This window comes from Aquila chrysaetos, chromosome Z, assembly GCF_900496995.4.
Source record: "Aquila chrysaetos chrysaetos chromosome Z, bAquChr1.4, whole genome shotgun sequence".
Classification (NCBI taxonomy): Eukaryota; Metazoa; Chordata; class Aves; order Accipitriformes; family Accipitridae; genus Aquila; species Aquila chrysaetos.
In genome coordinates, this window is record NC_044030.1 from 46,537,763 (window position 1) to 46,561,708 (window position 23,946).

Sequence of the window (23,946 nt, forward strand, 5' to 3'; positions counted from 1 at the left end):
AGGTAAACTTCATATGCATACATTTTAACTCATTTGTAGAGATGCAGAGCGCTAAGGATGAGAAGTCCCTTCTACCTCACTCAGTGTCTGCAGCACAGCCCAACAGTGTGTCCTGGGAGAAGTCAAACCCTGCTTGCTCTACCAGCTGTTCTCCTTTGGTGTTGCTCATTATTGATATCATCCAGGATACTTGCTAAGAACTGATTATTGATACTTTGAGGCTGCAGGAACATTGATTAAGCACTGGAAAAGAAACAAACCAGCTTCCAGAAATCAGGGCAATGGTTTGGAAGGAAACTAATGCCCTGGCTGTGTTCTGTTATTGGAACAAAAAGAGACGTGAGAGGAAAATATGTTTTATTTTGCAGTAACACAGGCAACAACTGCCTGCATTTGATAATGGTTTTAATTTAGCCTCCAAGATAGCATGCAAGTCCAGGAAGATTTGTTACCTAGTTGTCCTGGGTTCAGCTGGGATAGAGTTAATTTTTACAGGAACCTGGGAGGTGGGGGGGCATAGCCGGGGCAGCTGACCTGAACTAGCCAAGGAGCTATTCCATACCATGTGACATCATGCCCAGTATATAAATGGGGAGTGGGCCGGGCGGGAGGGCTCTCCTGCTCTCTCTCGACTTTCGGTGGGGGAAGTGGCGGAGCGTCGGGTCCCGGGTGGTGAGCAGTTGCACTGTGCATCACTCTTTTCTGTATACTCTTTCATTAGTACCGTCGTTGTTGTTGTAACTTTTTTTGTGTTGTCCCAGTAAACTGCCCTTATCCCAACCCTCGAGGTTCCAGTTTTTTTCTTTTCTCTCCTCCGTCTCCCCCCTATCCCACCGGAGGGGGCGGGAGGAGTGAGCGAGCGGCTGCGTGGTCCTTTGTTACCGGCTGGGCTGAAACCACGACACTAGTTTAAAACAATTAGTATGTTCTTCATGTTTTATGAAGAAAGTGTGAGCTGAGCAGAAAGATCGCCCTATTCTCTTCTCCAAGGCATGAGATAACTTCATAAAAATTTCTTTTGGAAGAATTGACCTAGGAAATACTTTAATTCAAAACAAGAACAAATGTAAAGCATCATGAGATTAGTCCTGTCGAGACTGTAGAAAGGATTCAGAGAGATGACATAGGGTGAAGATGAGTAGCTGAGTAAATCCAAATTGATACAATTTTGGTAGGTAAAGTTCAAATAGTCAAAGATCTCCCTTTATGACAAAAAAGGGACATTTAGGACAAAAAGAAGAGTGAATAAATTTGACCTGTGAATAAAAATATCTTCTACCCTGTTGCTTAAAACTAAATCAAGAATATAGCAACAAAATAAGCCAAGGGGACAATGAACTATTTCAGTACATTTGCTATAGCTAATACTGGAAACTCCAAATTCCCAAGCATGAGCTCCCCCACGCCCGTGCAATTATAAAGGCTGCTCATGGCAGCATGTCACTCAATGCCACAAAAAGCAAGTGGAGAATTAGTAATGCTAAAGCTACAGATGACAAAGCTGAACAAGTTTGCAAGTGTCACCAAAAGAGATCAATCCTTTGATTGTACAAAGGCGACTGGTTCAATGGTCTTTGAGAGACCAAGAGTTATTGTTGCGATGCTTTTGAAATAGAGGGCTTTCTGCAGGATCCAATGGGTAATTACATACCTTGTATGGAACAAATTATTGCAATTTAAGAATAAAGAACTTGATCCTGCTCCCAGTGATGTCAATAGGAAAACATCACTTACAACATGATTCCACAGTGTGGAAATGTTGTTTCACAGAACGAGGACTGACCTCACCCTTTCATGTGTGGTTTTCTGAAGATTCTTGGGTTTCGGACTATAATATGTCTTTAGTTTATTACAAATGTTCACCAGAATGCATTTATTAAAAGTCTGGTGAATGACGTCCACCCAACGTCAGTATTTATTGTATGCTTTATTCCAAGAGATGCTACCATTTTTTAATAGATTGCGCCTGTTTCTTGAGAATGAACTTACAAAGTAGGAAACAATTTTTGTCATGTTAAGCCTTAAGGCTAAGAGAGCAGCTCTACAGAAAAAAAAAAAAAAAAAAAAAAAAGGCGAGTTTTTGGCCATGATACACTGAGCAGTTGTGCACGCTGCGCAGGGGCACTCCTCAAGTCCATACCTGTAACAGTTTACAAGACAGATAATCACTATTACCAGGATTGGTAGCACTGAATGGAAAATGGTTTTGAAAATTGCTCCATCTTGAGCAGCATAACCCATACATTCCTCAAAGGTTTAAGTGTAGTTACATCTCAGGCTGTTTTATAAGCAGATGGGTAAAAAACTACTACAGAGCAAAGCAATCTAGCAAAATCCAGTATAATGACCATATTGAAGATGTTACCGAGCCTGTTAAAAGAGGACATATTAATAATGCATGCACGACTTTTAACAACCTTTTTGTATCCACATGAAACTGTCAGTCAGCATTTAACCTCAAATATGTAACTGAGGTGTTTACAGTTGTTCCAGAATATTAAACTGTTAGAAGTGGCACTCATCGTCTCTGGTCACTAGCTCAGACCTCATCACAAAGGAATTGTTTTGAAAAGCTCCTCCCAAATTTTGGTCATAACCCCAATGGTCAGACAGATAGTTTGCAGTAGTTAGGCAAAGAAGACTGCCAGCAGTATTTTCACAAAATAAACCTTACTGTGTCTTCTGTAATTCGAACATACCTCTGTCAGCCTTGGGAGAAAGGCAGCTGGGATTCTTACAGTTTCTTTACATTTTATTTTGTCATCTCATGAGTGACTTGTGTTTTCCATGGCAGAATTAATGTGTAGTCAAATAAAACATCTTGGAAGCTATTCTTATCTTCACAAACCGAGATGAACACTGTGAATGATGCTTAGCATTTCTAGCCTCCTGCTCTATGATATCATGGCCTTGTGTAATTTCTGAATAATTCCATTTTATGCAGTAGTTTCATCTCATCTCTATTGTTCTTCATTTTTTTTGCCACAGCCATTTCTCTTGGCCTTCACTCTGCATTACTCGTTCAAATTTATTTTTCCATGGATAAAACCTCCTGGTTGTAAGGATAAGATAGCTGAGGACATTTGAGCTGTTCATGTTGGTTTTGGGGGGGGGAAACCACAACCTCAGTGAGTCATGTTTTCTCATACACTAAAAAATACACACTCTCCTAATAAAATGGAAACTACATACTGAGATACATCATTTGCCTATAAAAGTGAGAAAACACTTGCTATTGAATGAAAACATACATCTAAACCCCACTGGATTTGAAATTTCAGTCACTGGCAGTGTTAGTATGTGCCAAAACAAAGTGGATTCATCACTTCTGTTCTATAGATGTCAAAATTATTAGCGCATGTGGAAAAATCTAAATTTCCATACACTTCACAGTGCTGGCTTTTGTTAGATACTTGAAACTTCCTTCATGTATTGCAGGTTGTCTTTGTCAGCTGGTGTAAAAGCTTCTGGGACTGTGGACTTGTAGCACTGGATGATGTATCATTCAGCCTGGGAAGCTGCCAGGCTGCTGGTAAGACCATGTATATTTGTCGTCCAACAGCTGCTACCCTTTTTAGTAAGAGTTCATCACATACCTTCATTTTCCAAGCCCATCCTACAGCTGCCTTCATCCCACCATGGTTTCTTTTCTTTTCTCTTTCCAATAAATATTGCATAAATTCTATCTTTGCAGTAGCATACATACAGCAAGGGCCAGTTTTTGTTCACAGCAGAACCAGCTAACTCCTAATTAACTCCACTGACTCCAGTGCAGTTGTATATAGATGAGCATTCCTTTTGAGGAACTACAATTTAAAAAAAACAAAACAGTCCAGCTGAGGGGAAAGTAGTTTTCAAATGGCTTTTAGGAAACCAGGAATGGACCCAAAAGCAATATTTTCAAAACACAGCATTATTCTTTTAAGTCCAGAAGTACAGTTGTGCAAGGCAACGACACAGTCCCTTATCAGAGTTGCAGTTCTGTGATGAAGACTAATGAGTCTAACTCTCCCTCCTGTAGTGAGAGGAACTGAATGTTTTTGACTGAGACTTTACCCTCTGACATGCACAGGCTAACCTCTCTGAACTCACCCAAACTCCCTCTTCTGGGGCTTTTTGAGGTTTGACAGTGCAATGATTGTATCCTAATTTAGAAACCATTCTTATGAGATGGGCACAATCTATAAACCCATTCTTCTTTGGAATAAAGCCATGCCTTTGAAATGGTGATGAGGCTGATCTACCGTACCATTTATATTTCCATGTAATAATAACTATTTAATGACCTCTTTTGATTGGATTTCATGCATTCAGGCAGCTAACCATTACAGAACAGAAAGAAGTCACATGTATAAAACAAGATGCCATTTTTCTAAAGTATTTCCAACAATTGTCTGTTTTGCCTTTCTGTAGTTCCTAAGTAATTTGAAAAGGAACCAAAGGTGCAGAACTGACACTTTGGTATATAGTCATACTGGGACTTGTCACTGATGGCAGCAAAAAAATGCTCGAAAAATGCCCCAGAGTATGTGAGGCAACAAGGCTTCCTCCTTTTCAAAAGGTGAAAGCAGCTCAGAGTGTCTGCTTCTGAACTACAGATTCAGATTATAGCAGAAGAGCTGACAGAAGCTTCCTGGCAAGCAGCTGAATTGTCAACTTTCTGTCTTCTGCATCATCTAATAGAATTGAAATAATGAAAATACTCTAGTGATTGCAGCTCTGTGGTCTGTTGTATGCAGTATTAGAATCTGGTGCCAAGGCAACATAGGAGAGCTAAATGTGGCGTTTGATTTCAGATTACAGAAATGCCAATCTTTGACAATACTCATTTAATATGCATGTTGTACATGCTGGAGCTCATTAAACTGCTTGAGGTGCCACAGTAGTGAAGAAAATTACACTGGCAGAGCCCATTGTGGACAGAGTAAGAGCTATGATGAGATAATAAACTGCACGAGATGCTTTAAAGAATATTAGTATATGTTAGTGAGCCAGACTAGGGCACAGATTTCCCCAAAGCTGTGAAGAAAATGAAATTAAATTTTGTACATCAGTTTGAAGCTAGCTTTTATAAGCTTATGACTACTGTAAGTATTGCTAGATAGCTATGTGGTTTCAGCAGGTGAGTGAATGCAATACATACCTTGTGTAATCTCTCCCTGTACCTGTCTAATATATTTGCAGTTTTAAACAGTGTCCTCTCCTTACAGATCTATTGCTGCCCAATCCTGGAGAGTGTACTTTTGAAAAAGATGAGTGTGTGTTTACCCAGAAGAAGAGAGGTCGTGGGAGTTGGCACAGAAGGAGGGGTCCAACTCCCACTTCTTACACCGGACCGAAAGGAGACCACACTACTGGGGTAGGTGAGTTAAGCTCCACATTGAACTTTCAGAACAGAGATCGATAGTTAATAAAAAATACTTTGAAATGATAACCTAGAACACAGACCAAGTTTTTACTTTTCTGTTCAGAACAGTTATTAATCAAACGAAGTAAACATGTTTCTTAGGGACCCACAGATGGTTTTGAGAATGTGATGTTTAATCTGAATTACCTGCAGACCAAGTGCGTAATTCGGTCTTTGTGTCCTAAAGTAGACCTTTCCTTTGGGAGAAAAAAGGACAGGATGACTGTGGTGGGTAAACTCTGGCTGTACGGCAGGTGCTCACCAAAGCCATTCTATCACTCCCCCTCCCCTCAGCTGGACAGGGGAGAGAAAATATAACAAAGAGCTTGTGGGTCGAGATAAGGACAGGAGAGATCACTCACCAATTACCACCATGGGCAAAACAGACTCAACTTGGGGAAAATTAACTCACTTTATTACAAATCAACCAGAGCAGGGTAATGAGAAATAAAACCAAATCTCAGAACACCTTCCCTCCACCCCTCCCTTCTTCCCGGGCACAGCTTCACTCCTGGATTCTCTACCAACCCCCCCAGCGGCACAGGGGGACGGTGAATGGGGTTTACGGTCAGTTCATCACACGTTATTTTCTGCCGCTTCATCCTCCTCAGGGGCAGGACTCATCACACTCTTCCTCTGCTCCAGCATGGGGTCCCGCCCACGGGAGACAGTCCTCCACAAACTTCTCCAACGTGGGTCCTTCCCACGGGCTGCAGTTCTTCATGAACTGCTCCAGCATGGGTCCTTTCCACGGTGTGCAGTCCTTCAGGAGCACACTGCTCCAGCGTGGGTCCCCCACGGGGTCACAAGTCCTGCCAGAAAACCTGCTCCGTGGGCTCCTCTCTCCACAGATCCGCAGGTCCTGCCAGGAGCCTGCTCCAGCGCGGGCTTCCCACGGGGTCACAGCCTCCTTCGGGAACCCATCTGCTCCGGCGTGGGGTCCTCCACGGGCTGCAGGTGGATATCTGCTCCACCGTGGACCTCCATGGACTGCAGGGGAACAGCCTGCCTCACCATGGTCTTCACCACGGGCTGCAGGGGAATCTCTGCTCCGGCGCCTGGAGCACCTCCTCCCCCTCCTTCTTCACTGACCTGGGGGTCTGCAGGGCTGTTTCTCTTACATGTTCTCACTCCTCTCTCCAGCTGCAGTTTCTGTGCCGCCACTTTTTTTTCCCTTCTTAAATATGTTATCCCAGAGGCACTACCACTATTGCTGATGGGCTCAGCCTTGGCTGGCGGCGGGTCCATCTTGGAGCCGGCTGGCCTTGGCTCTGTCAGACATGGGGAAGTTTCTGGTGTCTTCTCACAGAAGACACCCCTGTAACCCCCGCCGCTACCAAAATCTTGCCACACAAACCCAATACAGTGACTCTCCAGACCTCGTGGAAAAGCCTTCTTCCAAACCCCTAGGTTATGGGAATATTCTGTGAAACTAAAAGGTGAACAAGTGGTTGGGATCTCTTCTTGCATGAACACCTTCCTGTTCAAACTTAGAAGAAAACATGGATAATAAAAGAGGTCCAACAGACCTTTTATCTTGAAAATCTCCTCCATAACCTCATTGGTGTAATATAAAGTATTTAGGCAAGTGGGGCCCCCATTAGCATGAGCGAACGCAGAGAAAACTGCATCAGAATAGCCCCCACACCAGGGGCAGTACCTGTTGACTTTTGGAAATGACAAAGTGCATCACTGCGTTGGGTGCTCGTGTTCCTGCAGAAGACCTCAGTAACAACTCCACTGAGTTAGCATAATGGATGAAACTGCCCTAAGGCTTGTGAACTTTAAATGCTTACATAGGTCTAAGAAGGTTTTTGGGGCCTTTGGATTTGCCCTCCTTCACAGTGGTTAGCATTCATTCAACAAGTTATAAAGTCAGTGGCAGACAAGCTGGCTTATTCACAGTAGCCATCTATCCAGTCTGTTAAAAATTTTAACTGGATTACAAAAGCAGTTGGCCTCCTCAAAAGGCTCACCAAAAGCTATTATTATTCTGTCAGCTGTGATTGAGTGTAAACCACATTAAGCATCATCAAGCATAGTTATTTCAGCTGTGCATATGAAGTCTTGCTCTATGCAAACTTGAATTCAAGTGACTCTGGAAAACCCTTTTGTTTCTAGTTAACAAAATAACAAATGCTTCTAGTTAATAAAATAACAAATGTTTTGTCTTGTTTCTGATCTCTTTATCTAAAAAGATGGCTTTGTGCATGTTCAGCAAAATTTCCCTTCCCTATCTCTTAGTAAAATTTCTGTAATAGCTGCATCTTCAGCAAGGTATGGAAATTGACTAGAGACACGAAAATTCGTGGTGTGGGGGACTGTATGGCCAATATCCTACATGTGGAATTGAGAATGCAGATGGGAGTGTTTCTCTTTGGCTTGAAATTTCAGATCACCAAGAAATTATGTTCTTCCATTGTTAATTCTAAACAGTACTGATTCTGGGTAGAAACATGAATAGCCTTCAGAGATAAGTAAGTTTTAAAGCTTGAAACTTCTCTTATGTGTTATGAAATAAAACCTAGAAACATTACTTACAAATCTGACCATATTCTGACCAGATCTATTGGCTAAGTTATCTAACTGGAAAATGTAGGCTATCTACAAATCAAGAACATTTTCCCAATAATGATACATTTGTACTGTGGAATGACTTTCAAAGGGGAATATTGAAATTTTTGTCCCTTTTCAATTTAAAAATTAGATGACATTAGAGTGAATTAGATGACGTACTGTCTGTAAGTCTTTGTTACCCATGCTCTCCAGTTCTTCTGCATCAGCTAGACATGTGACCACCAGCTTTAAAATAAGTGAGAATTTTTCCTAACAGTTTTTAAAGTTCATTTGAGAATTTTTATTTTGAAATGCGGGTGAGACTCTTGGAGGAGCATCTGTACACCATCTCTGTATTGGCTGGCGGACCGTTCTTTTTCTACAAAATATAATCCAAAAGGACTACATCACATTAAAGTTGCTGGTTGTTTTGGTAGGTAACCAAACTCAATTCCATAAAAGGATTTAACATTCAGGTTGTTTTGATACCCCCCCCCCCCCCCCCCCCCCCCCTGGTTATTCCCTAGATAATATATTTTATTCTTCCTCTTTCAAATACTTTATATGTCCCAGCTCTTGTGTTTCCAAGGACAATAACCATCTCCTTATAGTAGAAGCAACACTTAAGAGTTTCTTACTCAAGAACAGGAATGGGCTGTTAGCACAATTTTCTTGATCTCTAAGGCAGAAACTGTCTTTAGACCTGTTTTCAGTTTATGTAGATCACTAAGATCTGAGGCTTCTGATTCTGAGATCTGAGGCTGATGGCTCAACTTTAGAACTGGTGAAGCAAGAGAATCTTTTAAGCCTGGCCTCTGACAACAGGGTTTATTCCTTATTTCACATATCTCTTTGCAGCAAGATGTGCTGAGAAATGCATAGATTTGAATTCACAAAACCAAGAGCTGATCTAGTCTTTCCAACAAGTTTATAATATGATTCAGGCCTTAGAACTAAAGGCAGGTTATTTTATTAAACTGTAGTATGAGCTGTAGGCTTTGATTTTTAACTCAAGGAACATTTAAGCATTGTGAACATCAAAATTCCCGCAATGGCTTGCACTAAGTTTCGTATAAGTAGCCCTGGGAATTCTCCAACACACTGTATGAAATTATCTTTTCTTTACAGACCTACAGCTGTACATAATTTTCCTTTTCACCTTTTCTCTCTACTGCTGCTCACCACCAAACTACAACCCAGGTCAGAAGGGATGTCTTCAGCACGGGTTTGTGTCGATAATAGGATTCTGGCTTTCATGAGGGACACCCTGAGCATCCACTGGCTGCTCTTTCCACTCTCAGCTTTTCTCCTGCCTCACTGATCATTAGGAATCCCCTCTCCCCCGAGGGCAATCTCAGTGCCAGGACTTGTGGTGGCAGAAGGGCAACTTGTTTTCTCCAACACCACAAAAAGGGAGCAGTGGGACTGCATGAAGAGCTGCTGCAAAATCTGAGTTTGCTGCCTGCTGGCAGAGTGTACATCTCAAGACACAGAACAGCTGCCACATGCAGCAGCAGATGGGATGAGGTGGGGATGCTCCTCAGTCTTCTGACACACCTCAGTTTCCTCCAACTGGAAATAACGGAATGATGGATTGGGGGTGGGGGGATGTGTAATTTGCCTGCCACCAATTAATGACTAATTTTTCCACAGATTAGAGTTCATGACAATCTTTCATTCATTCATGGATTCTAGAGAGTCTAGTTTTCCTCACTTGTGTCTTCACGTCTTGATCACAGAAAGAAAAATATTGTTGATGTCATATGTGATTTAAAAGAGGTATTTAAATTCATTTGCTTTGTTAATAGCGTCAGCTCCAAACATTGCATAAACTGTACCCTCAGATGTACGTGCAGCTGTCTCTGAATTCCAATTAATCGACCACTGTCAGAGTGCATTCCAGATTTAAGAACAGCTATGATTTTGTATTCCTTTCTGTTGCTATGTATTTCATCAGATATAAACAAGTTTTTAAGTGTTCTTATATTAGCATTCACAAATATTACCATTATTATACTACAAAATTATTACAATATCACAAATATTACAGTTCACAAATACGAGAGTCTACAGCATAAATATCTGTATCAAAATAGTTTCAATCATAGTTTTTTATATAATGAGCATGTTGACCATAATGAACATGCTGAGAGAATGTATTCTACTTTGTTAATATTTGCTTGTATATCTTTTTAAGGATACTACATGTATATAGAGGCATCCAACATGGTCTACGGACAGAGAGCATACCTAGTTTCAAGACCACTAAGAGGAACTGGAAAACAGTGCTTGACATTTTTCTATCACATGTATGGAGCTGGGACTGGATTATTAAGTGTTTATCTCAAAAAGGAAGGTGATGATGAAGAGATTCCTTTGTGGAGGAGGACAGGGGAACAAAGCATCTCATGGTTAAGGGGACTGATAGAATATGAAAGCGATAGAAACTACCAGGTAAGAAAAAACAAACAAAATCAGTCAAAATGGAATATTGAACTGAACTACGTGCTAGAATCCACGTTTTGGGTTGTATAAAAAAAAAAAAATTAAAATGTTAAAAGGTAGAGAGCATTTAATGGACACCTGAACAAGCTGAAGTAACATGTAATTTCTTACAAATGAAGGTAGGGAGGGAATTATTAAAGACATTAATAGGTTGCAAGTATGAAAATAGTTCATTACTTCAAAATTTTTAAAAAAGTATTTAAATGCTGTTTTCCCATCATTTCTTGTCAGTAGTGGTAATTTTTATTTAGATCACTTGTGCAATTTCTTTTCTTTCAGCTGTCTAAAGCCCTGTCTAGATTTGATGTAACCACTAAGCTGTGATAAAACAGCTGCTTCTTGCAGGATAGTCTTTCTGAGGTGGCACCAAAGGCAAGGAATGATGCAAAGCCAGAACTCTGCCTTTGGTTTCAACAGTGCCATCATTTCAGTATTGCCAGAGATAAAGCCTGCTTCAGTTTCTCTGTCAAAGAGGAAGCTGAAATTGCTATTGACTGAAACAGCACTGGGCACAAAACTGCACACATCACTAACGAAAGCTGTTGTGTGGGTTTTTTAAATAACTTTGCCTTAAGAGCCTGAAAATTAATTGGGGGGGGGGGGGGGGGTGGGAGGGAAACCTTTTACTGAAAAGCAAGTTTAGCTTCATCAGTAAGACCATAACATAATATTGTAATGCCTTTTTTCCCCCTCAAGTCTTGCTTGCATTTGGGCAACACACCACGACACGTTTGGGCTGAAAAACAAGATGGAAATGTCACATCACTAGAGAAAATTTATCAGTGGTCTATAACACACAGCAATTTCTTAACAAATTGTGAGAACAGATTTGCTTCCTTTGGCATAGCACATACCCAAATTCTCTGACCAGGGCAATCAGTCCACTGATGGAGCATAGAAGTTTCTTTCCAAGAAGCAGGCTTTCAGGACACACTAGATCCTTGAATAGACTGCATGGGTATTACATTTTTTTAGTCCTTCCTCCTGTGGGATTCATGAAAAGCTGTGTTTTACCTTTACAGATTATTTTTGAGGCAATCCGTGGTGTGTCAATGAGAAGTGACACTGCTATTGATGATATTCTGTTCCAGGCAGGACCCTGTTTAGGTAAGTTTAAGCCTAGCAATTCACAGTGCTTTTAGTAATGACGTAGGTGATAACTTCTTCCCTTGAATCCCCACTGAATGGATCTGAATTTAGTATCATGCTGCTTGGTTAGTGCAGAATTTTTGTGTTCTAATAAGATGCGAGACCATGCTCAGAATCTGGACTAGTAAAGATGCTGTGGTGGTCCCATTTAAATCCAGCATGGTAATTACATTCTGTCTTCTGCATTCTTTTGTATGATAAAAATACAAATAATTACAGTATTTCCCCCTTCTTTGTATTCTAGAAGTGGAAGAAATTCAATTCTCATCAGGCTATCCTGACAGCTTAAACGAAATTGAGTATTAAATACAGTCTGCTGAAAGGAATGAAGTGCGTAGAAGATTTGTGTGAGAAACTGCACAAACTGCCTATTTTAAAATATTTTTTAAGTAAATACTGGACTGGTTTGAATATGCACCGATATATAGGAAGAACTCAGAGCACTCATGTTCCTTGCCTTTGCAATGAAATTATCGACTCAGGGCTTCTTAGACTTTTTTTTCTCTTTTGCATGATATATCAGTTATTATATAAAGGCTTCCCATTTTGCACAGATCAGTCATTTTAATGCTTTCTTTTTTTTTTTTTTTTTTAACCTTTCTGGTATATAGTTAAAAAGAGGAAAGTAAGGGTGCACAATTAAAATCCAATATTGTGTTATCTTAAATCTGCATTCAGTGAATGTTTTGTGTTGGGTACAGAATGGATTTTTGTTAAGGAAATTATAAATATTTTGAAATAATAAAGAAAATAGTATTAGCTACTAGTAATAGCCTACAGGTTAAGTGCAATTATTCTTGACAAATCTCTCTGGGAAACTCTTAACACTCTGCTGGCAATTTTTTGTGGTTTTGTATTCATTTACTATAACAAATATATTTGTCATCCTTGCCAATAACAAACTCACTTTTAGAGTTCCAGTATAATTCAGTGTAAGCTGCTGACATTTTGGACTGTATTAAATGAAATGCTTCAAAGCCGTATGTTTTCTGGCTTACAAGTCTTGGGGATTTTTTTTAATCAATTTGTACACTCACAAGGAATGTACTTACACTTTACCCAACTACAGATGCCTTGCACCTATATTAATAGGAAACTGAATTCACACAACTTGTTAATTTTTAAGATTTTATGTGTTTGTGTGTAAGGTTTTGTTTTGAAATGATGGTAACTTCCTAATAAAATGTAACTTTGAAAATCATCTTATTGTTCTGCTCTAGACTTTATAGTTACTGGTGTAATGAGAAACAACTGAACCTAATATAGTACCCTGAATTCAGTATTTTGTATATGAAGAGAATGAAATCTGTGGGTCACATCACCTAAGATAGCTGACAAAAAGCAATCATCTGATCTGCTGCAAGAAGTTCCTGTATTGAGCCATAGAAATTATTCTTAACAGCCACCACATTCAAGATGTTGCTGCAAGATGTGAGCCCTGAAAAGGGGGAATAGCCTCTTCTCCTTTCAGAACAAGTACACATTTTTCCTAATGGCCTATAAGGATCAACAGCACCTGGGACAATCTAGCCGCTTGCATCTTTAGTAAGTTTTCATTTTGATGACACAAACAATTGAAGAGCTTGTTCAGTTAAATACATTCAGTACTAACGTGTTTGTTTGACCACACAGATGGAAGCAGTTTATTATTTCCTAGAGACTGAGGAAGTGCAAAAAGGAATTGACATCTTAACTGTCTATCCTAGCTACCTACAGTCCCCATTGGCAGCTGGTTCTGAACATATCACTCTTGCTGTTATTCTGAAAACGAAAGCAACCAGAAACAATGGACTGTTGCCTAAGAGTCACAATCTGTAAAGCGTATGCTTTGGTATCACCATTCAGATCAAATTATTAATAAGAACATAAGCAAAGTACTCTATTTCGCTCTCCATTGAGCATTCTCTAGGGACCTCACCAGTGCAATGATTTCGTCAGTTCACTGAGGGTGGTATTTATCCATAGGGCATGTAGCACTGTCCTGACTGCAAAAAAAGCCCTAGTTCTTCCTTCAGTAGGGAACAACAGCACCTTTACACCCATTTATTCCTGCAGGAATTAAAGAACAGAAGGAGAATTTCAAAGGAGGCTTTAAATTACTTTAGTGCCTGCTGAATATCGGTTTATAGAATAGGAAATTCACAGACTATTGAAAGAATGGCTGCAAAACATCTGAAAACTAGGGAAGGTGCATTAAGATTTCTCCACTGGCAAACTTCAGTTTTATGGTGAGATAAAAAACATTCCATCAGCTCTGTCCAGATAGGAAACTCCCTGTGCAACTAATTTCTGCCTTGGATCCATTTTTATTTACTATTTTTTCCTTTCTTACTGCTGCAGTAGCTGTACAGGGACCACAGCAGGGCAAAGCACAGTTCTGAGGCATGCTGTACTAGGCCTGTTTACTGTCTGAAAATTTCTTCAAAAGCTACTGGAGAACCTACAAGCAATTGCTTTGATCCCAGTTGTGGCACAGTCCATAAAATGGAAATTAAAAAGAAACCTTCAAAAGCAGCTATAACACCCCAAACACTAACAGGCTTGTATTTGATTGCTCTAAATATAGCTTTGTGCTGGAGTGGGACTGAACTTGTCCTGACATCAGAAGAAAAGCCCTTTTACTGCCCTCTTGTTTAATACTCTTTATTCTTTAAATATTTTCCATTAGTTGACATTTTGTCATTATGCTTATTAATTTCCGAAAAGAGGGCCAAATTCAGATCTCAGTTACACCAATGGAAAATCAGAATAACAACATAAAATATCATTGTTATTCTAGCTTTATGCTAATGGAAATGAAACTGTATTCTGGCTGACTGTTGTGTCACACCAAAATAAACCTAACAGAAATCCAACTTTACAGTCATGAAGCTTCACTAAGACAGCACAAGATGAGCACTAAAAGACCTGGCATTTTAACCACCTCGATCTGAACAGAGCTCACAAGTGTGACTGCTCACACTCAAGAGACCCACCGTTCTGAAAGGACCGCTGTATAAGGTAAAAGGCTGAAGAGAGCACACTTTTCCTGCAACACGACAGAGTCAAAAGGTTCTAACCCTCACATTTTGTCAAAGAGAAAACATCAGTCTCGTCCTACCTCAAACAAAACACTAGGTGTCAAATGTGAAATTTAATTTATTTTAACATTTACTTTGGAAAAACATTTCAGTTTGTGATTTCAACTTTCTCAGTTGCTCAAGTATGAATGAATAAACTTTCAATACTCCTTTACATAAGTTTGATCTGTATTAACCTTGCTGTTTTCTTCCCATCCCTCCTGTTGTTCTCCTGTCCACCTCCTGCACCTTTCTGTGCATATGGTTTTTCTGAATATCAGCATTTTGGTCTCTTTGCCAACTACATACCCTGCTATGTTCCTTTGCTCACTGCTATAGTACTATGTTACATCTTGCTGCTCTTATGTTCTGTATTAGCTTTTACAACCTCCCGCTCTTCTTTCAAGAACTTCTCCTGGTCCAAGCCCGGCCTACTTTGCAGCCTTCGCCATCTCCTTTTTTCCAGCTCTTATCAGCATCCATACTCACCAGATCCTGGAAAATGCTCCCTGACAAATTCTGGGAAAAATGGATCTCTTCAGCAGTCTGTAGTGGGAATATGTTGAAGTGGTTTCTTCATCTACCGCCTCCTTCTCTTTTAGTTGGTTACTTAATGAGTCTAACTCTACCCTTTTGGTCTGCAAGCTTGAGACATAACTGATTTCAGAGACTACAATTTTTATTGATTAAATAAAACATTACCAACTGATAAATCAAGTTAATATTCTAATTAACTAATAGACACACCAGTGTTACTAATTTACAATGATACAATTTCGCACTCTATTACGCAGCCATTACAAAGCTATTCTCACAAATCATATGAATGACATACTTTCAATTTCATTATCCTTTCCCTCCATACCACATAGTACTAGGGTTCATTTCTATGCTGCTTTATCATTCTGCACCAGATCTGGACCTGGACCTGGTGGAGAGTTCAGTGGGTTATCCAAAGCGGCTGTCTGATGTCCTGGTGGGCTTGGACATGCAGGTCACCTTCATTACTATCTGTGGGCATCTGCACTCAATACTGTTAAGAGCATAAGTCCCTTTCATTCTTTAATGGATCTTAATCTTTCTTTCCCCATTTTTTCCCTGTATCTGGAACAACCTTTTCACTGCCCTTGTACCTCTCTTTATCTACCTAAATTACCCTCAAAGAAGCAACCTGCCTTAAATTATTTTTTTCTTGTTGATCCCAATTCTACTACATCCCCACCCAAAGATACTGTTGTCTTTACCATGGCAGTCTCGGTCTTTGCAGGGTATTACAGATACAGCTGCTTAGGTACAAGTGGCCTTGCAAGCCTCCACATGCCAAGTATCTGGTTCATACTGGAAAAACTTGTAAACTTTCTAGGACAAATCACTCTAGTTACATGTCAGTTCCTTTACCTAGTTCCACTTAACCACAAGCAGTTTATGTCTGTCTTTCAGCAGTCTTAATCAGCCCCCTGGTCCCTCGTAAAAGCTTTGGCTAGTTATGAGGCCTTGTGCTCCAGCAGGAACTCTTGGTCTGAGAGAAAAGATAAAGCATGTGGGAAAAGTAAGGCACCTGCAACACCACTGGTGATGGCCCGGCAGTCAAGGTGCCAAAATCTCACATACACGCATTCCTCTAGGATCATTTCCGAAGGACACCTATCCTTCCTACAGACGTCCTGATCTCTGAAGTAACACATGTAAAAACCGTTTTTTTCTGTTGTTTTGCCAAAAATTAAGAAAAAGTAAACCCAGACAGCTGCTGGAATATGAAAGCAGAGCTCGCTCGCCCGGAACCCAAGCCCGTCCCCAGTACGGAAGGGGGACACCTCCGAAGCACTGGCCGCCCAACTGCTCGGCTGTGCTGCCACCTCGTGGGAAAGCCGCCACCACCACTCACCCGCGCCGCGTTACGCTGCCCCGCCGCCGGGGAAAGGCCGGTGGTTGGCGGTGACAGCCGAAGGGGCCGGGGCCCGCAGCCCCGAGGCCTGCCCAACCCCTTCCCACCCCGCTCCGGGCAGCGGCCTCCGGGAAGCACGCTAAAGACGATCCCCGGTGCCGGTCGCCCCTCTTCCGAGGGGTGAGCACGGGTGGGAGGCCGCCTGCGGGGGCGCGGCGCAGGCATCGGCACCTTCCCTCCACGCAGCGCCCGGCCCTTCACGGCCCGCGCCGCCCCACCGCGGGGCACGCCGGCCGGGAGTCGCCGCCCTCCCGCCGCAGCACCGACGGGGAGCTGCGGGCCCGCGAGGCGGGAAGGGATCTCTCCCCCCGGCCGGGAGGGGCCAAAGCTGCGCCTCAGGCCGCGCGGCTGCCTCAGCACTGGGGAGCACGGCCAGGGCCCGCCGCCTCCCGCCTCCTTGTCTGGAACCGAAAGCAACGCCACAAGCTTCCTTCCCGGACCCCCTCAGCACCCCGCTCTCCTCCGACCAATGGGCACCAGCACGACAGGCTGCAAGCCAATACAAAGCTTCATCGCGGTTTAGTCCCGCCCCACCTGCCAATGAACGCGCTCCTCACCTGCCCGCCGTTTCCCTCCCGCCAATGAGAGCGAGGCGCGGGCACGTCCGCGCTGCCGGGGGTTGAGGGGGGGGAAGATGGCGGCGGCGGGGAAATGGAGCCTGGGCGCCTGTCAGCTCGGCGGCGGCAGCGGCAGCCAGCGGGCGGTGAGGAGCTCTGCAGCGCGCCCCCAATTCATCGAGGGCTCCATCGTCAGGGTCTTAATGGAGAACTTTCTGTGAGTGAGCGGTGGGCGCTTTCTCCTCCCAGGTAGCGGCGGCCGAGCGGCGGCCATTGGCCGTGGACTCTCTGCCGCCTCAGAGGTCGGTGGCTCGCTTGGGCGGCTTCGGCTTCCTTCCCCCCCTCAGTCCCGTTTTAAAGTGGGTGCGGGGCTCGGGAGCTGGCGGTTAAGACAGGAAGGCCAGACCTGGGGCAGCGGGCTGGTGAGGCAGGGACGCGCTCGCCGCTGTCGTTCTCCGCCGTGGTGCACGGAGCGAGGAGTCACGCTCGGTTAACAGGGGGCCTTATTAAAGCCTTGGATACCGAGGCGAGTCGGGGCTGGAAGACGGAGTGCGTGAAACATTTTTTCCTTGGAAGGTGATGCCTTGCTCAGAGCGGGGAGGACCTACTTTGTGGATTACGAATCCTGTAGGTTCCTAGTGCAGTGTCGCTTCCGTGGGGCTCCGTTCCCCAGCGGTGGTCGTGTCGGCCCTTCATCCCCTAAGGTGGTGGTTCCTGTTGTCCATGTCAGCTTCTGCATGCATTTTTTTCTCCCAGTTAGGTGATTGTCAAGCAGTGGAGGAGGGGAGAGTGCGGGAGATGTTCATAGGGCAGCAAGAACTGGCCTTGGTGTTATCTTTTGTATGTGCTTTCTCCAGCCTCTCTGTATTGGGAATACTGTTCTGTCTGCAGTTGCTAGTAGAAGTTTTCAAGCCATTTTCTTGTGGCTGGTATGCTGATAGCTCCATGTCAGCCTTGAAAACAGTTCTGAGTAGCGTAGTTCACGGGTCACACTACAGATCTAAATGAAGCTTCAAACATAGTAGTTTAAGCCTCAGCATTAAGGGTTCAAATACCTTCTCTTCCAGAAGTACATGGATTATGTTATTACGTTACCATTAACTGCTTTCTGTTTCTTCCGTGGTGTTAGTGTCTCAGTTCCCCTCTGTGTGTTTGCTACAGTGCAGGAACAGAACATCAAATGGTGAAGTTCGTTACAAATTTGGGATCTTACTGATCACACCAACATTAGTTGTTTGTCTTGAATTTGCATGCTGGGGCTTGGTCTCTTTCTGTAGTTGCTATTGCACTAGGCATGCTGGATGCACATGATGAAAGATGTCTCATACAATTTAAAAAAAAGATCAGTGATAACAGGCTAACGTTTTAGGGTGTTGTAACTCAAGAAAGCTACTGCAGTGATGTACCGATACGGAGTTCCACAGAATTCTTGCAGAGCTTAAGACCCAAGTACATTGTACAGGTTAGATGAGTGCAATCTCCTTCTGTGACTGCGATGCAGCTGGAATTAAATGTAACAGGCTTGACTGAATTCAGTCAATTTTCTTTCTAATTTTTTTTTAAAAGATATAAAATAATACTATTTCCTAGTAAGGTCAATAAAAATTGTCATTATGTGGTTGGATTTCATTCTTTATAACCATTTGTTATGAAGAAAGTTGTTCTAAGTACTCTGGCTGGTAGGAATGTATTCCACAGTGTTCTACTGTAGTGTTAGTTTTCACTCTGATATTTTCTTACAAAACGGTATTGGAGGATTGAGTCTAGATTTGATAAAATTATCTGTCTCATTTAATATAATGAAGTGTTTTTAAGCAAGTAAATTTTTTTTAAGGTGACAGACTGTTTGTAAGGTTCAAAAAATTACTGTGATTTTCAGAACATATGACACATGTGAAGTACGTCCAGGACCCAACCTGAACATGATTGTAGGTGCTAATGGAACAGGAAAGTCAAGCATCGTTTGTGCCATCTGCCTGGGACTGGCTGGAAAACCTTCTTTCATAGGGCGAGCTGATAAGGTAACTATGAACTTTTGTATTTTTCATGTTTAATCTGAATTTCATTAAAAGCCCTGTTCAGCAGAGGAGGGGGAAAAAGACTGTCTTCCTTGATTTGCTTTATTTTTATAAAAAGCTGTCCAAATTGTAAAATAGCCTGGTCCAGAGACAAAGGCTTTTACCAAAGGGGTTTTGTCTTACTTAACTACTTGTCTTGGCTGAATTATGAAATGGAAGCACCTGAATTGTACTGGAACCTGAGCAGACTAGAGGTTATATTTGAAGATGTCTAAGCCTCCACAGTGGGGAAGGGAAATGCCACCTCATGCATAAATAACATTTGATTGGAAATACCAACTAAAGGAGAAATAAATAAAAAAAAAAAAGTCTAACTTAAATTTCCACGTATCCAGAACCTGTAGAAATAACATATAACCTTAGTGTGTCTGAGAATTTATCTAAAAGCATGGAGCCACTGATCTTTGATTTAAATGGAAGTTGGATTGTTTTGGGTTGTTCTACTATTTTTTTCATTTTTTTGATCCCAAGAGATCATGTGTTGACATTACAATAGGAAGTTTGTCAAATTTTTAAGTTTTGCCCTTGCTTTCTTGGATATTCTGGTTGGATGGGATATATTTCAGTAAACCTTTGGAGCACTGAATCTGGATACCTAAATGTTTGTACATATTCTCTGGTTGCAGCTCAGTCTTGAGCAAATATAAGTATGGAAATTGACTGCATGGCAGCACTGTGTGTTGGTATTTTTATTGGTTTTTCATGTTTATGTATTTTTATACTATTAGAATTTGCAGTTCTATTAGTACAGATATTTGGCAATGTCTTTGATTTGTATTGCCTTTGTTCCCTGAATTCATGAGAAATTCTTGTCTCTGTGGATCTGTTGGTTATAATTTGTTCAGTTTTGAAGGTTGAAATTGACCAGAAATTGTTAACTTGTGGAGGAAGTTCTAATGCTGCTAGTTGATGAGGAAGATAATAGTGTCTTCCTTTATTTTTAGTTAATACTTATCCAAAATAAATTTTAGTTTTTAATTGTGAGTTTTCAATAAAATATCCCATTACAGTAACTCTATTATACAAATAGATATTTTTGTAAGAGATTACATTTTAATACACTGTTATTCTGCAGTAATAACTTCTGTAATTAATTTTGTAGGTTGGTCTTTTCGTAAAGCAGGGGTGCTTGAAAGGTGTAGTAGAAGTTGAACTGTAAGTAATAAAATGTATTTCCTCATGCATTTTTAATTAGATTATTTCCCCACACAGTCATTCATAAAGTTGTGAAAAAAAATCTGGTGTGCAGAGGTCTGTCTTTAGGCTGGTGATTTAGTTTTTTCTTTTTTTTTACCCAGACTTCAAAATTTTAAGGTTAAATAATTACCATGCAAGAAATAAGCAGTGATGGCTGGTCTTTGTTTCACTTTCTGAAGCATTTTACCTTGTTTCGATGTACAGAGAATATATAGATAAAGATTGATGTATATGGTGTGTTTAGCACTTGATTACATTTAAGTTTTAGATGATTCTGATATAGTCAGTACAGCCATCATGATGTAGTGGTTGGAAATTATTTCTAAAGATAATAAAAAAAAAAAGTCTTAAATTTTAAAACCAAATGTTCTGCCTTCACTTTCTTATATTGATACTGCTGGTATGAGGGGGTCCTGTACATTCTTACTGAAAACATCACATACTGAAACAAAAGAAGAAAAAAAAAAAAAGTATATTTGACTAATGCCAGCTAATGCAGTCTTCTAGGTAAGCTTTTGCAAAACAGAGCAACTGAAAGTCATTTGGACTTGCTCTGTAAAATTCCATCAGTAACTTGTGGTTACAGGGCAATATTACATGCTTCCTATAAGTTTGGGGGGGGGGTTTGCCAACTAAAGAGAGACTGTCCTAGTAGAGTTCCTAAATGCGTGGGTTTTGTGGAGATCTTAACATGAAGCTGCAATAGCATAGGCGGTTTTGATAAGCCTTGACCTGATCGTTGTCCTGACCTAAATATAACATAGAACTAATCAACTGATTCAGAGCCTGAGTTAATTTGTATAACAGTTGGCCACCCTGACCAGGTTGTATAAAAAGATTGTGTTAAGGAAAAAAGATATACTGGAACAGGTCTTTGAAAAAATCTTATCCACTTTTTGTTCTTATGGGAGTGATCAAGTAAGACATTCTTTGGAGAGTGGCCAAGCAATGGGTCAGGAGGTAGGATGTCTTTCAGGTAGATGGTGTGATTGTTTCAACATAGATACATCCCGATGCTACTTGAAAGTCTGAAGAGAGACTTGCAGTATGTGAAGACTTAGCATTTTTACTGTAGTGGTTGCAATGTAATTCAGTCCTTTGTCTAATTGGTAGAAGATATTTAAATGCAACGTCTAGGGTGAGAGACCAATGATGCAGAAGATTGCTTTTTGACAGAAATTTTAAAATTTGAGTTCTATAAGCATGCACTCTCTTGATTGAATTTGGCTGTTGGATTGTAACTAAAATCAAGAGTTATAGTACTAAGAAGTCCTTAATTTGATAAAAGAAAGGAGCATGGCTTTGTAGGTCTTTTGAAGGAATTCTGGTATATTAAAATAAGGTAGTGGATACCTGTGGGGAAATAATCATACAGTCTTCAAGAAGTAGGCTCGTATCCCTGTGGCATTTATTGCAAACACTGGAAGCTATTGAATTACTCACTTCTACTTTGACCTCTATTCTTAAGTCTCCTAAGGTACATGGACTCCAAACTGTTATGAGCCCTTATCCTCCATGTTTAACAATATGCTGACTGAACAGACACTAGGCAATTTCTAAATCAAAATGGTGACCAAAATTTCAAGAGTTTATGACTATCTCATTGCTCATTTGTTATTGATGCATCTTAACCACACTAAATTTTTGAAGGTAAGTATTGAGCTAGAGAACTAAGTGGCCAACTGATGCATCTTTGCTGTTCTTTAAAAGCAGAAATTGAAAACAAATTAATATTTTTTATACTGTGCGATACTATTTTTAATCCCAAATGGAATGTATATATGTATATACACTATAGATGTAGTTCTGTACACTAATATTTTTTACTTTAAAGGCGTAGTGTTACTGTGCACCTCCTGCATACAGATTTTAAAACTTACTATAAATGTCATATAAAAAAGTACACTTTTATGTAAACTATTCTCATCTGTAACAACTTTTAAATGGTTCATATATAGAGCCATAGAATGGTTTGAGTTGGAAGGGACCTTAAAGATCATCTGGTTCCAGCCCCCACATTCAGCATGAGTATGTCATTTATATAAATAACTTTCTCTGAGTTAAGATTTGCAGATATCCTTGATGTTTTCTATGTGAGATTAATTCATCACTGAAGTACTGGACATTTTCTGAAGCATGAAATGTGAATGTGCTGCTACCGTGCAGTTAATTTAATATAAATATTTAGATATCTAAAAGTTTTAATACTGTAACTCTTAACATACTTTGGCACTTGGTAACCTTTGTATATTCTCAAAAGTGTAGACACATCTTTTTATTAATCAGGGCTAAGACACCTGACAACATCATTATCACACGTGAGATTCAAGTGGTGAACAACACATCAACATGGTTTATCAACAGAAAGCCAACAACCCTGAAAACAGTAGAAGAGCAGATTGCAGCCTTAAACATCCAGGTGGACAATTTGTGCCAGTTTCTTCCTCAGGTATGAAGGAATTTTGAAAGACAGTGGCTACAAATGGAGTGCTGTGTTTTGAGAGGGTTTTGTTGCTGCTTAGCTTTTGTAGCACTTCAGTGATTTAACAGGACAGCACAAAGAATGACAGGGATGAGGTAGCCATACTGGTGTGATGCTGAAAGAAAGGAGGCACTGTGTGACAGTTTTGTACGTGCTGTCAGCTGACGCTGAAAGGAAAGCTGCTGATGTTCCCCATGTTGGTGTTTGAGTAGCAGCACTAGCAGTGGTATCTCTCTGTCTTGTCTGTGCTGCTGTAGGGATGTTCTTAAACAAAAAATCTGCAGGGAAATTTTTATAAGATCTTGAGATCTTATAGAAGGGGAAGAGTTGTCTGGATTTCTTTATCCAAAAAGCAGTCCTACTAAATGACTCTACAGTTGCAGCAGAGATTGCTAGTCGAGCCTTTTCGGTAATGTCTGTGGCTCAACAGATTCTTGAGTGTAGTGTAGGAACTTAAGATCAAATTACATAAGAGTAAAATCATCCTGATGGAAAATACATCCTAAAGAGGAGAGAAGATTAACAAATACTACAAGCAGTTTCCATATCTGAATCCATGCTCAGCTATGTCGGGATTTCTGTGCAGATAACTAAGTTGCCTCACAATTGCACCTTAAAAAAAAGTTATGGTTGGTTCCTTACTAAGACCTTCCCAGTTCACGTGGATCACAAGGGGTGGCAGTAAAAGGAAACGTTATCTGAGCCTAGCCAACCATGGGTTTATTGTTCTATTCAAGGAGAAGTGCATTCAAGAAGACATGCTGAAAAACACTAGAATTTAGAAAGCTAATACTGAGGAAACAAATATTCCTGGATGTTTTTTTTTTTTCATTTACGTAATCACAATATTTGTTTAAAGTAGAACTTTCTGCATACTCTGCCAACATAACTTTTGTATTTAAAACAGCTTTTTTTTCTTTAGTACATAAATGTCAGTTCAGTGAATATTACTGTGTTGAAAGTTTTCATTTATTTGCTCTCTGCCACTGTAGCAATGGCAAGCATACCTTT

The 23,946-nt window shown here is 40.8% G+C and overlaps 2 protein-coding genes across 7 annotated transcripts in view; both read left to right on the forward strand.

Annotated features, from left to right (window-relative positions):
- Positions 1-12,818, forward strand: part of MAMDC2 (MAM domain containing 2) — a 64,042-nt gene extending 51,224 nt beyond the window's left edge. Inside the window, exons 10-14 of one of the 2 annotated variants that reach the window (XM_030005668.1) lie at positions 3,439-3,532; positions 5,211-5,363; positions 10,161-10,417; positions 11,491-11,575; positions 11,862-12,818. In XM_030005668.1, the coding sequence (XP_029861528.1) occupies positions 3,439-3,532; positions 5,211-5,363; positions 10,161-10,417; positions 11,491-11,575; positions 11,862-11,923 (651 nt within the window). In that variant the 3' untranslated portion in view covers positions 11,924-12,818. Of the gene's footprint in view, positions 1-3,438; positions 3,533-5,210; positions 5,364-10,160; positions 10,418-11,490; positions 11,576-11,861 lie in introns of those variants that run through there. The other variant, XM_030005669.2, reaches the window with a different exon arrangement.
- Positions 12,819-17,213: 4,395 nt separating this feature from the next.
- SMC5 (structural maintenance of chromosomes 5) overlaps positions 17,214-23,946 on the forward strand; it is a 53,530-nt gene continuing 46,797 nt past the window's right edge. For 3 of the 5 annotated variants that reach the window (XM_030004459.2, XM_030004460.2, XM_041120839.1), the window contains exons 1-4: positions 17,214-17,395; positions 19,058-19,199; positions 20,359-20,411; positions 22,740-22,902. In XM_030004459.2, coding sequence (XP_029860319.1) covers positions 17,256-17,395; positions 19,058-19,199; positions 20,359-20,411; positions 22,740-22,902 — 498 coding nt within the window. In that variant the 5' untranslated portion in view covers positions 17,214-17,255. Of the gene's footprint in view, positions 17,396-19,057; positions 19,200-20,358; positions 20,412-22,739; positions 22,903-23,946 lie in introns of those variants that run through there. The other 2 variants (XM_030004461.2, XM_041120838.1) reach the window with 2 other exon arrangements.